At 39.9% G+C, this 16,944-nt stretch overlaps 1 protein-coding gene across 1 annotated transcript; it reads right to left on the minus strand.

Moving 5' to 3' along the window:
- Position 1: 1 nt before the first annotated feature.
- LOC121729275 (odorant receptor 4-like) lies at positions 2–12,772 on the minus strand. The gene is made up of 9 exons (XM_042117739.1): positions 12,502–12,772; positions 11,725–11,877; positions 8,655–8,837; positions 8,347–8,548; positions 5,326–5,419; positions 4,143–4,244; positions 1,652–1,740; positions 1,153–1,219; positions 2–150 (listed from the first exon to the last, which is right to left on the minus strand). The coding sequence occupies exons 1-9, from the start codon at positions 12,770–12,772 to the stop codon at positions 91–93; spliced, it is 1,221 nt and encodes a 406-aa protein (XP_041973673.1). The 3' UTR covers positions 2–90.
- Positions 12,773–16,944: the final 4,172 nt, after the last annotated feature.

Genomic DNA, 16,944 nt, shown 5'->3' on the forward strand with positions numbered 1-16,944 from the left:
AGTCACTTGTCAGCCATTAGCCAAACCTGAAGTGCACTTATTTGCAGGAATCCTCGAAGCAAAACTTCGAAGCGAAAATAAATCACATTACTAATTGCTTCGGTACATCGTGTACAGGAGGGTGAAATACGAGTACGAGTTAGCGATTATCTGAAAAAGAAAATTATCAGTTACTGCCTTGTGGCTATTTACCCATTGTCACTCTTATCCATACTTAATAATATAAATGAGAAAGTGTGTCTGTGTGTTACTCCTTACGCGCAAACCGTTGAACCGATTTTGTTGAAATTTGGTATGGAGATACTTTGAATCCTGGGATAGGACATAGGTTCTATCGTACCCGCAACTCTGCCTTAAGCGATGAGTGGAGCACCATGGGGTTTTAGTGGGTAGACTACAACAGGAGTCCCACATATAGGGGCAAATTGGGCAATTTGCCGGGGATGCGTAAAGAATTTCCCCATGTTAAAAAAAAGGGATAGGACATAGGATACTTTAAATCCCGAAAACATGTACTCTTCTCGGGTGACAAGCGAATTTTGGCGCAACGGAGTTACAGGCGTCATCTAGTAAATGTGTATCTATGGCTGTGAGTTGTGACTGATGAAAACTTAGATAACAGCAAGAAATATAATGAAGCATTGTCAGGATAATAACATTGTGAACAATGAAAACATTATAATATGGTCGCTGTTAAGCATTTGTGTATTAACCCACAAAAAATTGGCGTTGAGTTATGAATGCAGTCTTGTTCTAAAATTTAAATGAATGATGTAAAGAACGTGACTCAATTCATCAATACGTATTTTTTGTGGATGATACACAAAATATGTTAAGCATGGTATTAAATAATTGTATTTCGATGAAGAAATATCATACAATACAGTAGATATATAGTCCGTCAAGAAAGTGAAGAAATTAAAAAGTGACAACATCGTAGTGTCATCCTTTTTTTCTTAGATTGATTTGAAAGGGATGACACTACAATGTTGCCACTTTTGAATTTCTTTCAGTTACTACCATAAAGACGTAGAGCAACGAAAATTGTATGTACGACCGAGTGTTACATTTTTAACTCGTTACTCTTCCATGTTATGGTGTTTCGATCCTTATAACATTTAAAATACAATTGTATTTAAAAACAAAACTCACCGAGCTGTAAGTGGACATCGTGATTGCTGAAAATTTGTAGGCGGTGAAATGTAGAGGCTTTTGCGATCTGAAAATGTCAAAAATGTATTTAGGGTTTTTTTATTTTTTATTTAACAATTTATTGTGCACAAGAAACAATTACAATAAGACAGTATACACAGTAAAACGACACAAAGGATCTGCTTATTTCTAATAGAAATCTCTTCCAGCAGCCCTACGGAGAGAGATAGGATTGAGACAGCATATAGAACGAGCACTATTATTATGAATAATATATAATATAATATAGGGTTGTCACATGAAATTAGAATCAAACTATGTGGCAAATATTTTTGAAATTTAAATATAGGTAATTGAAAATTACATACATAATATACTTAGTTAAAAAGTTCGCTTATTTCTATATCACTAAACATAAGTTTGTTTTTTTGTCACATCTATAAGTAAGCATTACAGTGCTATTGTTACCCGACAGCGTTTAAAGGAGTTATGTTTTTACCTCTGTAGCAGCACAAGAAGAGCTCTGCGACACTTTACGGTGATGTGAAACCACCCGCACTGGTACGCAGCGTGGCCTATTCCGGTGCTCTGTAATGTTATTGCGGTTATCACACTGAAACACTTACCGCAGCGTAAGCTGAGGATTAAAAAATTGTATATAAGGTATAAAAAAAGAGTGACAAATTTAGGGTGTGTTTATGTGTCCCATGTATAGAGTTCACTGTAAACTCTATCAAGGAACACATCCACGTCACTCTAAAGTCTAAAGTATTTAATCAGATTTTATTCACGTATTACATACCATGCAGATCTACAACACGCAGAAATTAACTTGGTACCTGCACTCATAATGTTTCCTCAGTACAAGCTGCCTAGTTAATTTCTGTGTGTTATAATAATTACTGCCGTTGCAGACTGCTGTGGTATTATCTATCGCCAATAATTTAAAATATTTTGCAGCGGTCTGATCTGTAGAGATACCCGAAACTTAGTTTTGGCTGTGGCCACGAAATAGCAAAGTCAGCGGTCTTTTCCATTGAAATCGTGGAAACTACGACGTCGAAGCCTAGTTTTGTGGCCGCGCTGTAATGTGTCGGCCAACGCGAAGTTTGAACGTTTCCAACTTTGATAATAATGCGACAGCACACTAGTACATCAAACAGCTCCAGTTGTACATACTAGGAGGTATGATGATGAGTTTTGTTCTACAACATTCCCACCTAAGCTGGTGAACCAATAGTTGTGCTAAATTCTCTCATACATAGCAATATATTCATTATTCATATCACATTGAACGCCCACTAGTGATGTTACCATACCAATTATATTGTGCTGACTATGACAAGTGAACGAAAGTCATACTTAGACCTCAGGGTACCAAATACAAATGCCTACTGAAACATATTTTCCTCTTTGCCGACTGTCGGGCAGTTCTAGGGAAGTCAAACTTAGTATGAAAATAATTTATTTTCTCGAAGAGAACATTGTGAGCTTCTGCATCAGTATAATTGAACTTCAGCACGAAGCCTACGTAAGGTGTGTGGCGTTTTATATGGAAAACCATTGATATATCATTTCTAGGACCTCGCAACGCATATAAAATTGAAGAATAATAAAATCGGCCAAGCGCGAGTTACACACGCGCACGAAGTTCCATACCTCAATCGAGCAAAACTAGGCTGAAAATTGTGTTTTTTTGTATGGGATTTGATTATTTAATTTATTTAAATTTTATTATTGATTATTAAAGTACAATTATAACTGAGTATTTCGTCAATATTTCAAGTGTCTATGTGTTGCAGTTAGGGAACATACCCATAGTACGTGACCCATTTAGGGAGGGGGAGGGGGGTTTTCAAAATACTACGCTAGGTCACGAGAGGGGGGGATCAATTTCGCCGAGAGAAACGTCATACAAAAAATTTAATAATAATATGAGTAATATGAGTCAAATTATTTTCATTAGCTATACTACGCGTGGTCACCAGGGGGGGGGGGGGTCAAAAAAATCTTAAAGAGTAGGTCACGTAGTATGGGTATGCTCCCTTATTGATATCGAGCAAAAATAGCAAAAAAATCACGTTTGTTGTATGGGAGCCCCCGTTAAATATTAATTTTATTTAGTTTTTAGCATTTGTTGTTATAGCGGCAACAAATATACACAATCTGTGAAAATTTTAGAAATCTAGCTATAGCGGTTCTTGAGTTACAGCCTGGAGACGAACAGACAGAGAGACGGACAGACGGACAGACGTACAGACATTGAAGTCTTAGTAATAGGGTCCCGTTTTTACCCTTTGGGTACGGAACCCTAAAAATGAAGTCTAGAAAAACGTATAGAATTTTGAAGAAACGGGCTGATTTTAATCTAGTTTCCATGTTATTTTGCTACATCTCATAATGATCAGATCTCCTACTGCTCAACATCGGGGGTTGAATTTTTTTCCCGACTTCAGGAGAATGAGTTTAATGTTGTTGATTTGAGGAAAAGGAAAAATATTTTAAATGTTTGCTTACTTATCATAAAACTTCTTTGGCATACTCTAAAGCTTAAATGGCCAACAAGATACAAATACAACAGGATTTAAATCTCAGAGGCATCATTGGATTGCATCCGTCGTGAGAGTGACCATTACTTCAATTTAAAAAAAAATGTATGTATGTAGACATTAGACATACATTCATTTTGAGAACGGCTGCCTTAGGTAGCTAAGGCAGCCGTTCTCAAAGTGTGCTCCTCAGAGTTATGAGGCTCCACAAAGGCCTATCTAAATTGTTTTTTTTTTTAGAAATGGCACCAGACACCAGCATGGAAACAATTCATTCAAAGACAAAACATTATTTTTTCTGGTCTGTCAAAAACATCACTTCTTAAAGGGTTCCGCCACCAAAAAAGTTCGATAACCGCTGATGTTGGGGTCTTATTCTAAATACACAAACGTAACGTCTTTAAACATGGTACATCAACAGTAGAATGTAATAAAACTCACGGCGGTGGTAATTTCGTCGGCGTACCAGCAGAGAATGCCGACTTGAGTGAGCGCGGCGCCCAGGAACAGTTTATTGCTCATTTCCACCAGCGGCTCCAGCAGCTTAAACAAATTATGTTCCACTATTGGAATTCTATTTTCAATTTTTAATTCTATTTTTAAAGCTATTAGGGTCAATTCAGACCGCAACGCGACGCGTAGATGCATTTCTTTTGTACTGAATTGACAGATTTCAATTGCGTGAGACGTCTTGCAAATCTCTCAAATCCTTGGTCAAATCGTGGTCAAATCCATACAAATTAGGGTTGCTTCAGACCGCAACGCGACTATGTATAGATAAATTAGTATGGATTTGACAGATTTGCAAGAGGTCTCACGCAATTGAAATCTGTCAATTCAGTACAAATTTAGAAATGCATAGGTCTGAATTGGCCCTTAGTGGCGATTCTATGTGCACAAAAGCTATTAATTCATAGACGGATGGGAAATCTACTTTAATTATTAACGGCCATTCCCAATATTTGATCTATCTCTGGTTTTGCCCTACTAGAGATAGGAATAGCTCACATTAGACATTAGAGACATATATTTTATGTCAATTATGAGCTATTCCTATCTCTAGTAGGGCAAAACCAGAGATAGATCAAATATTGGGAACGGCCGTAAGTCAACATTACTCGTGATCTGTCTGGCCACAGTATAGCAATATGACATAGGGACTAATATTGCTATACTGTGGTCTGGCAGGGTTCTACATAACTTGGTCGTCAATCCATACTCCCATCGATCGTGGAATAACGAGACACAATAGCTTTTCCATTGTTATCGCGGCCGGATGCGGCCGCTTAGGTCTTCATGAATTAATATTATAATATTAATATTATAAATGCGAAAGTGTGTCTGTCTGTCTGTCCGTCTGTCTGTTTGTCTGTCTGTCTGTCTGTTACCTCTTCACGCCTAAACCGCCAAACCGATTTTGCTGAAATTTGGTATAGAGATACTTTGAGTCCCGGAAAAGGACATAGGATACTTTTTATCCCGGAAAATGTACGGTTCCCGCGCGATAAACGAGTTTTGGCGCAACGGAGTTGCGGGCGTCATCTAGTTGCCTATAAATCAATTTGTCTGATTGTATATTAAAAATAATTGTATTTAATATTTATGTTAAAAAGATGTAACATACAATATTGAAGGCGACGCAGCAGATATTGATTGAACTCAATAGGACGTTAATCAGATTGACGACGGAAAACGTGTCCTCTAGAGCGTTCCCGTAGCTGGAACAAAAACAAACCAATGACGTTGGACGACGACAAGTTTTTTAAAGTTGCCCAAGGACATACGACATTGTTGCCAAGTCCTGGAATGAGCAGGTCAATACGTCTGGGATTTACTATGTGCGGGTTTCCTTACGATCTTTCCTTCACCATACGAGCGTCCGTTTTATGTACTCGAAATCTAAAAAAGTTTCATTGGTACACGCCTCCACAGGGGATCGAACCCGCACCCTTTCGAGTGCGATTCAAAGGCCACTAACTAAGCTCTTAATGGCCTGTATTCACTTTCATTAGTACAAGTGCAAGTGACTAGTAATTGAGGCAGTGGAGTGTAGGTATGTAGTGCAAGTAGTGTCCAATTCTTATTTAGTGATAATTTAGTGGCTCTATTTAGTAAATTCAGTAGTAGCTGTCAACCAGTGATTGTTTTTTTGTCAACCATGCGAGTACGGCCGAACATCGAGAAGCGAGCTTGCAATTGCAAGAAGTAGGTACTCAAAGAAGTATTAAATGCGGTGCTGTCTGAAACGGGAATTCTTTTGGAAGCTGAATTTGGAAGATCAAGAAAAATATGGGATCAATAGAAGACTTTGCTATTTTTTGCAAAACAAGACGAGCGTCCGAGTTTCAAAAAAACTGCCATTTTGACATGTCCTTCATTTTTAATATTCGTCTTATTTAAAACTAGTTTAAAACTATTTAACCATAATGTATTTATATAAAACTAAATATCGCCCGCAACGGAGTTGCGGCAAAAATTAGTTTATCACGCGGGAACCGTGCGATTTTTCAGGATATAAAAATATCCTATGTCCTTTCCCGGGACTCAAAGTATCTCCTTACCAAATTTCAGCAAAATCGGTTCTGAGGTTTGAGCGTGCAGAGGTAACAGACAAACAGAGAGACACATTCGCATTTATAATATTAGTAAGTATAGATTAGTATATAATTGAAAAGGTGTCCTTTTGTACTTTTAATATAATATAATAATAATATCATATCTATGGACGCTTCACACCACGTCAGTCTGGCCCCGTGCTAAGTACCTGAAGGACATTTGTTACGGATACCGGACAACGGAAATATAATATTTAATACTTTTATACTAGACTAGGTGACGCCCGCAACTCCGTTGCGCCAAAAATCGTTTATCGCGCGTGTACCGTACATTTTTCCGGGATAAAAAGTAGCCAATGTCCTTTCCCGGGGCTCAAAGTATATCCATACTAAATTTGAGCAAAATTGGTTTAACGGTTTGGGCGTGAAGTGGTAACAGACAGACACACTTTCGCATTTATAATATTAGTATGGATAGGTGTACAATATACCTGTCCCGTGCCCAGGATAAGGGGAAACGAATAGAATCCAGGACTAAAGGGCGAGTACTGGATGACGCGGAGAAAGCCCCGGTAACTGTTGCCTCCCAGGCACGGAGCGGAGAAACAAAGAGAACAAGTAATTTGGGGCACTTGAAGAATGATGCTATGAGAAAGGCTCAAGAAAGAGATTTCGACCTTCGGCACATCATCACATGGAAGAAACGGGGTGACGTAAAACCAATCTGGAGTGAGGTTGCACCCGCTGGCGCTGCCACTAAGGCGTACTGGGAGCAATGGGACAGTCTGATACTTCAGGACGGAATACTCTACCGGAAATGGCAGTTAGGTCTTTCTCTAAAAATCCTCGAACCCTAGCACGTAACAATATTATATTGTTTAAGATTTTTATTATACTATATTATACACTTAATATATTTTTATACACATCCAGTTTCCAGACCCGGGAACATTGAAAAGTTTTTGTTCCGTCGGCGGGATTCGAACCCGCGACCCCCGGCTTGAGCTGCCACACCTTTGTATTAGCTTCATGCACTCAACCAATTGAGCCATAGAGGTCGTCTCTTTATTTTGATAAATTAAAAACTTTTTTAAATTGAAAGAAAAAATAAATTAGGTATAGTGATAATTAAAATTAATTAGCTCCCACTATTTTCATTGTCCCCAGAATGAATTCAAAATTGATCAAAAAATTCAACAGAGATCCATCCTATTTACTGGACCAAGAGCCTGTGACGGCCAGGCCTTCCTCAGTTTCGGAAAGCTGTATTTCAACATTCTGAAAACATTTGCTTCAAAATTCAGAAATAAAACAATGTTTATTTTTTTTGTTTATCTGAAGGTCTACTTGATCTTTGAGAAAAAATAAAGCTCAATTTCATAGCTGGCAGGCGCTGCGAGTGAAGGGAGGAAGGGCGCGCGGGACGTGGGTACTCGCACTTGTACTTGCAAAAAATAGAACACGCTTTTAATCACGTTACTACGAAGCCGGCTAATCACTTGCACTTGTCAGTCGAGGTCCACACTTACTTTCTCCTAATAACTAATTACCTGCCCTAATAACTTGCACTTACTACTAATGAAAGTGAATACGGGCCTTAAGACGTAGAATTAAGACGTGACAAAAAATAACCCCACGGTGTTGTTTAGCTTTGAAATAAACCCTACTCTCTAATTAAAGCATTATTCACGCTGGTTCTTAACAAGACCGTCGCATTTGATAATTTGGAATGTTCTACTGTCTAGTTGCCCTTTTCACTTGAAAAAAAAGAACAAAAAATAAGACCATAAGTATTCCAAGTAACAAAAGAAATTTGAAAGAAAACTTGTAATAATAACAGAGTGTTGTTGTGGTTGTTTTTTATTGAAAAAGCTTTTATTTTTATTATTTTGTGTGCTCGTAAAATATTTACTGCCAAAGAAGTTTATAACTCATACCTGGGTGATGTGATTTTTACGATATGACAGCTCTGTTAAGGAACCCATAATACCTCCACATTTCATAATGTCTTGATGTTATAACATAATTTTCATATTATTCAGTATCTGAGTAAATTCCTTTGTGAAATTATGTCACCATCAGATACTTACGAAATAAGTCTTTGATGAATCTTTATAATGTTCTTGATTTCGTTGTAACAATCAATTTGTGTATTTTGTGACGATGGATCTGTATTTGGTAGTCCCAAACGACGAATTTTCAGTTGCAATAGTTCCAGTAGCATACTTATGTGACTTGACATCGTCATGAAGATTATATCTGAGCCAAGCATAGACCATACCCCTACTACACCTAAAATAAAAAATATATAGAAAGTTGCTGCCACAGAAAAGGTTTCTAAATGGTATAATCGATAAATTCCTGATTTCAGATTATTATTAAGTAAATAAAAAATTACCTGCAAAAACTTCAAAAGTCAAAGCAAACACCTTGCAAACTGGCTTGGTCTTGTCAAACGGATACCACACCTCCCAGATGAAGCCCAAAGGCGCTGGCTCACCGCGGTACTGATTGTAGTAGTACAAAGCCACGGGCGTTGAGTTATAGTGGATAACACCCATGATATTCCACAGAGCATAGCCTGAAATACATGGATGTTCAACTCTATTGATGCAGGGCTACCGGCATCCAGTTTTAGTGAACTAAGAGTAGATGACGCCCGCACCAAAACTTGTTTATCTTGCGGGAACCGTACATTTTTCCGGGATGAAAATCCTATGTCCTATCCCGGGACTCAAAGTGTCTCTCTTTGTGTATTTTGTCCTTATAAAAAAATTCAGCTAAATCGGTTCAGCGGTTAGGGCGTGAAGAGCAAGCAGAGTCTGCTACCTCTTCACGCCCTAACCTCAGAACCTCGTGTGTCTGACTGCTAAGCAGACAGACACACTTTCGCATTTATAACATTAGTAAGTATGTATATTGTATAACACCCTTGATATTCCATAGAGCATAGCCTGAAATAAATGAACGCTCAAGCCCTAGAGGGCGAAAATTAAAAGCGGCTCTTTTACGAGCCTGGAAAGAATATTTAACGAAAAATTGCTCTTTCCATTATCAGACGAAAAAAGAGTTTTATAACGACACTGCTGCGTAGGGTTTTTGCATTATCTGTTAAATGATGAGATTCTTAATGGAGTTAAAGTGAACAGAAAATCTTATATTACATAACATTTTAGGTCTTTTTACTATAGCAATATTCCACCATTAATGAAGTACTTCCTTCCTACTAATATTATAAAGGCGAAAGTTTGTTTGGATGTATGGATGTATAGATGTATGGATGTTTGTTACTCTTTCATGCAAAAAGTACTAAACGGATTTAAATGAAACTTTACAATAATATAGCTTATACATCAGAATAACACATAGGCTACAATTTTAACCGACTTTCAAAATGGGGGAGATGTTATGTTCGTTTTTTTATGTTCAAGGATTACTCCGCCGTTTGGTAACCGATTTTCAAAAAAAATCTTTTGGTATATAGGGTATCATCTCAATTTGGTATTATATTCACAAAAGTGGTGATCTGATGAAGGATCCATAAGTAATCGAGGGAACTCCTCAAAATTTATAGGAAAACATGTGATGACTTCGGTTTCGTGAGAAGTATTCTAAGCATATGCTACCAACAAGTAAGATTTTGCACCGAGGTATACCTGGTATACCGTGGTTCGGAAGGTGCTGAGAGAACTCCTGATTCTTTATAGATACAAGTTTGGGAGTTTTGGCGTTGTTTTAAGAACGGAAAGCATATGCTACTATGCAAATTACATTCATCATCATCATCATCACTACCATATTATATTATGTATGACCCTGTTAATGGAACTTTTCATAGTCTTAAAAAAATATATTTAATATTATAAACCTGAAGAGTATCTCTTATCTTTAAACGAGCAATTCTTGTGTATATGTTACGCTCAAAGACCGAAAACGCTCAATGAGCGAAAAAATGGCTCACAACGCGTCGTGGCGCTAGTGAAAACGGCCACGACGCGTTCTGGTAATCACAGAAATACCACAAAGCGAAATTCGTGTCGTGGCTGACGTGCTATTCGACCACAACGCATTGTGGTAATCGAGAAAAGCCAGGACGCGTTCTGAGCATTTAAAAACAGCCACGACGCGAATCCGTGTTGTGGCCCTAATGAAAACGGCCACGTCGCGTTCTGGTAATCACAGAATACCACAAAGCGAAATTCGTGTCGTGGCTGACGTGCTATTCGACCACAACGCGTTGTGGTAATCGAGAAAAGCCAGGACGCGTTCTGAGCATTTAAAAACAGCCACGACGCGAATCCGTGTTGTGGCCCTAATGAAAACGGCCACGTCGCGTTCTGGTAATCACAGAATACCACAAAGCGAAATTCGTGTCGTGGCTGACGTGCTATTCGACCACAACGCGTTGTGGTAATCGAGAAAAGCCAGGACGCGTTCTGAGCATTTAAAAACAGCCACGACGCGAATCCGTGTTGTGGCCCTAATGAAAACGGCCACGACGCGTTCTGAAACCAGGTTAGTTACTCAGGAGTAATTTGATAGCGCCCAAGTGTAAGTTATACGCGGGAGGGCCATGCTTCGCACGTTCTCACAGAAAACCGGCTTGAAACAGCGCTTGCGCTGTGTTTCGCCGAGTAAGTGAGTTTACCGGAAGCCCAATTCCCTACCCTTTTCCCTTCCCTACACTACCCTATTCCCTTCCCTACCCTCCCTTATCCCTTCCCATCCCTACCCTCCCCTATTACCCTATTCCCCTTAAAAGGCCGGCAACGCACTTGCAGCTCTTCTGATGCTGCGAGTGTCCATGGGCGACGGAAGTTGCTTTTTTTGTAGGTTTAATAACACCCATATTTATAATTGGAATCTCGGAATCGGCTCTAACGATTTTCATGAAATTTAGTATATAGGGGGTTTCGGGGGCGATAAATCGATCTAGCTAGGAATCATTATTAGAAAATGTCATTTTATTCGTGTTTTATCGAATACCGAGCAAAGCTCGGTCATATAGCTAGTGTTTGCTTGAACGAGCTAATCTCAGGAACTACAGGTACTATTTAAAAACTTATTTCAGTGTTAGATAGCTCATTTATCGAGTGAGGCTATTAGACTATATATTACACGCTAAGACTAATACGACCGAAAAAACTCATGGAAATGTGGGAAAAACGGGGGAAATATTTGAAAGAGTTTATCTCACGAACTACTGGAGCAATTTTTATGGCAATATTTGGCACAGATATAGAATATTATCGCGGGCGAAGCCGCGCGGGACATACAGTTTTTTATATTTTAAATAGTTGAGTTAGGCTTCTTACAGACGAACTTGCCAACGGCAGCCTTCAAGTGCCGGTCGTATGTAAAAAACCTAAACGTTGCATTAAATGGTTCATCCAGAATCATCTTACATTTTTCAACTATGGGACTAATAAAAAAAAATAACTTAGGCGGAAAATAAGCGAAAAACTCACAGAACTGTACAACTCGTAATCTGGCGAGTTTCTGTCGTTTAATTCTGACAGCGTCCTCGTCTTCCTCCTCGATCGGCCACAGCTCGGCCAGCTCGGTCAGCAGGTTCCGGAAGGTCGCCTGCTTGTGCCACAGCGTCAGGAATTTGCCACTACCTGTTTGTTCCAATTATTCTCTTTTTTACATTAGATTAGATTATATTATAGACGAAGAAGAATGCATGTGTTTTTATTTCAGAGACTAAACGTAATTGAGCCGAAAACCGCTTGTATATAATATTGGCACAGTTTTGTCATAAAAGCAATTATAAAGAAGTATGTAACTACTCTATACGATATCATATTCTATACTAGTAAAGAAGCAACTATTGTGTTCCTTCAAAATCTACGGAGGACACATTTGCGTAGAATTTTAATATACTATAGTAAGTATACGTGGGAGAGCCATGCTTCGGCACGAATGGGCCGGCTCGACCGGATAAATACCACGTTCTCACAGAAAACCGGCGTGAAACAGCGCTTGCGCTGTGTTTCGCCGAGTGAGTGAGTTTACCGGAGGCCCAATCCCCTAACCCCTACCCTATTCCCTTCCCTACCCTCAACTATTCCCTTCCCTTCCCTACCCTCCCCTATTACCCTATTCCCTCTTAAAAGGCCGGCAACGCACTTGCAGCTCTTCTGATGCTGCGAGTGTCCATGGGCGACGAAAGTTTTTCCATCAGGTGACCCGTTTGCTCGTTTGCTCCCTTATTTCATAAAAAAAAAAGTTAAAAGACTCACTCATTATGCCATAGCCGACAATATGGAGCTTAGACACAAATACTTCCACCGAAGATGAGGAATTCAGCTTGTAGATAACTTCCAGTATCTCCCCCACCACTAGCAGACCTATACTCAGCGCCGAAATAACGAACAAAAGATTCGACCGAAATCTTTTCACAAAACTTTTCGGCTCCTCGTCTATAAATGACAGGCCAATTTTTCGGGTGCAAAAATTTGTTAGACGCAACGACAAGTGAATTTCCTGCCTGGCCTGTATTTCTTTTGACATTTTGAAAGTTTGACTCCTCTTATTAAAAGCATTGATCGCTGTGGCTCCGTCCGACGGACCGGAGTGGTTTTATTCGGAACTCCAAGATTTACTTGTAAATATTTAATAGGAAATAAGTTACGAACAATCAAAGTAAGTAAAAGTTCTGCTGTAATTTCTTTTATTCTTCTTGAGAAAGTTTCCGCCCGTTTCGTTATGAATAAAATAATTTATAATTTTCACCTTTTCAACCCATTTCGACGGAGGTTAAAGCAGTGGTTGGCACTACGACAAAAAGTATTTAGCAGTTTTTTTTAATGAAATACGGGGGCAAACGAGCAAATGGGTCATCTGATGGAAAGCAACTTCCGTCGCCCATGGACACTCGCAACATCAGAAGAGCTGCAGGTGCGTTGCCGGCCTTTTAAGAGGGAATAGGGGAGGGTAAAGAAGGGAATAGGGAAGGACAGGGAAGGGAATAGGGTAGGGGGATTGGACCTCTGGTAAACTCACTCGCGAAACGTCTCGCGAGTGAGTTTTCTGTGAGCCCGTGGTATTTTTCCGGTCGAGCCGGACTATTCGTGCCGAAGCATGGCTCTACCACGTAGAGTAAGAAATAATAATTGTAGTCCGTACGAGTGGTCCAGCCAGCTAGTCCAGAAGTTTTTTGTTTGCCATAATACTATATTGCATTAATCTGATACAACCGCGACCGTCTAGATAGAACCCTTATTGATCTGAGATTAAAATTGGAGTACAGATCTCACGGTGCGTAACTTTAGACCTAGTTTTTATTATATATAGTTTAGACGTAAATAAAATAATTCACTATTAAATTTTATTTCAACTATGAAGTGGTGAAAATGAAAAGCGGGGTATTAGTTAAGCGCTGTACATTTAGTATTAAGTTATTACGATGAAGTTTCCATCTCCCGGCAACCGGCAAGTTTCTTCGAATCTCAATATTCCACTAACTTGCGAGAAATTACTCAAGTTTTAACTCACAACGCTGATTGTCTAATTACGGATGCCTAGTAGATTAAAATATTAAACATATTTTGATTAAATTCTCGCTCATTTTCTTTTTACGAAAAGCCCGCAACTTCGTGCTTGGTAATCTATAAAGTGGTAAAATAGAAGCTCCATATTATCATAGTAAGAAGAGGGGAAGTAAGTGTGTGTGTGTGTGTGTGTGTGTGTGTGTGTGTGTGTGTGTGTGTGTGTGTGTGTGTGTGTGTGTGTGTGTGTGTGTGTGTGTGTGTGTGTGTGTGTGTGTGTGTGTGTGTGTGTGTGTGTGTGTGTGTGTGTGTGTGTGTGTGTGTGTGTGTGTGTGTGTGTGTGTGTGTGTGTGTGTGTGTGTGTGTGTGTGTGTGTGTGTGTGTGTGTGTGTGTGTGTGTGTGTGTGTGTGTGTGTGTGTGTGTGTGTGTGTGTGTGTGTGTGTGTGTGTGTGTGTGTGTGTGTGTGTGTGTGTGTGTGTGTGTGTGTGTGTGTGTGTGTGTGTGTGTGTGTGTGTGTGTGTGTGTGTGTGTGTGTGTGTGTGTGTGTGTGTGTGTGTGTGTGTGTGTGTGTGTGTGTGTGTGTGTGTGTGTGTGTGTGTGTGTGTGTGTGTGTGTGTGTGTGTGTGTGTGTGTGTGTGTGTGTGTGTGTGTGTGTGTGTGTGTGTGTGTGTGTGTGTGTGTGTGTGTGTGTGTGTGTGTGTGTGTGTGTGTGTGTGTGTGTGTGTGTGTGTGTGTGTGTGTGTGTGTGTGTGTGTGTGTGTGTGTGTGTGTGTGTGTGTGTGTGTGTGTGTGTGTGTGTGTGTGTGTGTGTGTGTGTGTGTGTGTGTGTGTGTGTGTGTGTGTGTGTGTGTGTGTGTGTGTGTGTGTGTGTGTGTGTGTGTGTGTGTGTGTGTGTGTGTGTGTGTGTGTGTGTGTGTGTGTGTGTGTGTGTGTGTGTGTGTGTGTGTGTGTGTGTGTGTGTGTGTGTGTGTGTGTGTGTGTGTGTGTGTGTGTGTGTGTGTGTGTGTGTGTGTGTGTGTGTGTGTGTGTGTGTGTGTGTGTGTGTGTGTGTGTGTGTGTGTGTGTGTGTGTGTGTGTGTGTGTGTGTGTGTGTGTGTGTGTGTGTGTGTGTGTGTGTGTGTGTGTGTGTGTGTGTGTGTGTGTGTGTGTGTGTGTGTGTGTGTGTGTGTGTGTGTGTGTGTGTGTGTGTGTGTGTGTGTGTGTGTGTGTGTGTGTGTGTGTGTGTGTGTGTGTGTGTGTGTGTGTGTGTGTGTGTGTGTGTGTGTGTGTGTGTGTGTGTGTGTGTGTGTGTGTGTGTGTGTGTGTGTGTGTGTGTGTGTGTGTGTGTGTGTGTGTGTGTGTGTGTGTGTGTGTGTGTGTGTGTGTGTGTGTGTGTGTGTGTGTGTGTGTGTGTGTGTGTGTGTGTGTGTGTGTGTGTGTGTGTGTGTGTGTGTGTGTGTGTGTGTGTGTGTGTGTGTGTGTGTGTGTGTGTGTGTGTGTGTGTGTGTGTGTGTGTGTGTGTGTGTGTGTGTGTGTGTGTGTGTGTGTGTGTGTGTGTGTGTGTGTGTGTGTGTGTGTGTGTGTGTGTGTGTGTGTGTGTGTGTGTGTGTGTGTGTGTGTGTGTGTGTGTGTGTGTGTGTGTGTGTGTGTGTGTGTGTGTGTGTGTGTGTGTGTGTGTGTGTGTGTGTGTGTGTGTGTGTGTGTGTGTGTGTGTGTGTGTATGTGTGTGTGTGTGTGTGTGTGTGTGTGTGTGTGTGTGTGTGTGTGTGTGTGTGTGTGTGTGTGTGTGTGTGTGTGTGTGTGTGTGTGTGTGTGTGTGCGCCATAGTATCAATGCGTCGCCACGTAGGTACGGCACACAAAATCTCGCCCAGATTTACCGCCGAGATTTTGTTGTGTGCCGTACGTGGCGATGCATTGATACTATGGCGCACATATACAAGCCGCGCGCGGTGCCTTTGTATGAAGATAACTTACTTCCCCTCCTTTTACTATGTCCATATTTTAATACACGACAGACTGTGAGCTAGCTACCAAAATCTTCTAATTCACTACAGGATCTCTTTTCACACTTAAAGGGCCGATTATTATGAAATCAATTGCGATGGAATTTGGTATGGTAAAACTTTTAAGAGACGGAAAATTACATAGAACAGTTTTGTAGAAAAACGTATGGTTTTCGCGCGCTAAATAAACGGCGCAACGATTTTGGGGGTATGATCTAGAGATTAATAAACTTGAATAAAGATTTGACATAAATTGCAAACATTTTCTGTAAATGTCTTCATTCAATTAAAGTCAAAAAGTCTGGGTATAAGGTAACTGTAATTAAATAAAGATTTTACGAAAGTCCCATACATTTTTTGACAAAATCTTCATTGAATTGCAATTTGCAGCGGGGCTAAAATGGTCACATTTAGCTATTCCTCTCAATCAATTCAGCAAATGAATTGTCAAAACTGTCAAACTGATAAATGTCAAGTTGGTACGAATTACTACAGTGCGACAAGGCTTTAAATGAACGTAGGCGGTGGCGCTGCTCGTAAAGGAGAACTGTCAAAAATGACGTTTTTGTATGATGGCAGCGTTAGTCCGTTTTTCACCACGTTCATTTAATATAAAGTTTTGTCGAGCTGCAGACATGAATTGCAAGTAGACCGGCAATATGCGATTTAAAAAAATGAATCATATTATGATTCATAATATGATTCTCCAAAGCAACCATGTCCAGCCCCGCTGTTATGACGTGATTAATATTTTTCTCTGAGTGCGGCAATTAGTGTCATATATTAATTTGTCAGTAGCGGACTTTTTGTAACGAAGTTCCTTATCGCGCGTTCGACGTAAAGGAGGCTAGACAAAACGATATTTGACCTCGACACTTTTTTATTAGTACCTGCATGGTAGGGGCAGAAGGCCTTGATAGTATTCCTGTGCCTCAACTAGATGGCGTTTTTTGAGAATAAACAGCGACGTGTTGATAGTATTCTCGGGGTTTTTATATATTTTTTTGAGTGTATAAGTAATAATTATGTATATAGTTTTTTTGAACATAAGAAACTTCGTTCCATTCGGGTGTCCCTTGACACCTCTCAAGTTTTTTATTTACTAATATTTCCCGTGTTATTTGTATTAGGTATCCATTCTAATTTCGTTTGAAACAATATTATACGCGGCGATTTAATATTACCGTGGAGTGGGGTCGCGCTGGGAGTT

This window comes from Aricia agestis, chromosome 8 (assembly GCF_905147365.1).
Source record: "Aricia agestis chromosome 8, ilAriAges1.1, whole genome shotgun sequence".
Lineage (NCBI taxonomy): Eukaryota > Metazoa > Arthropoda > Insecta > Lepidoptera > Lycaenidae > Aricia > Aricia agestis.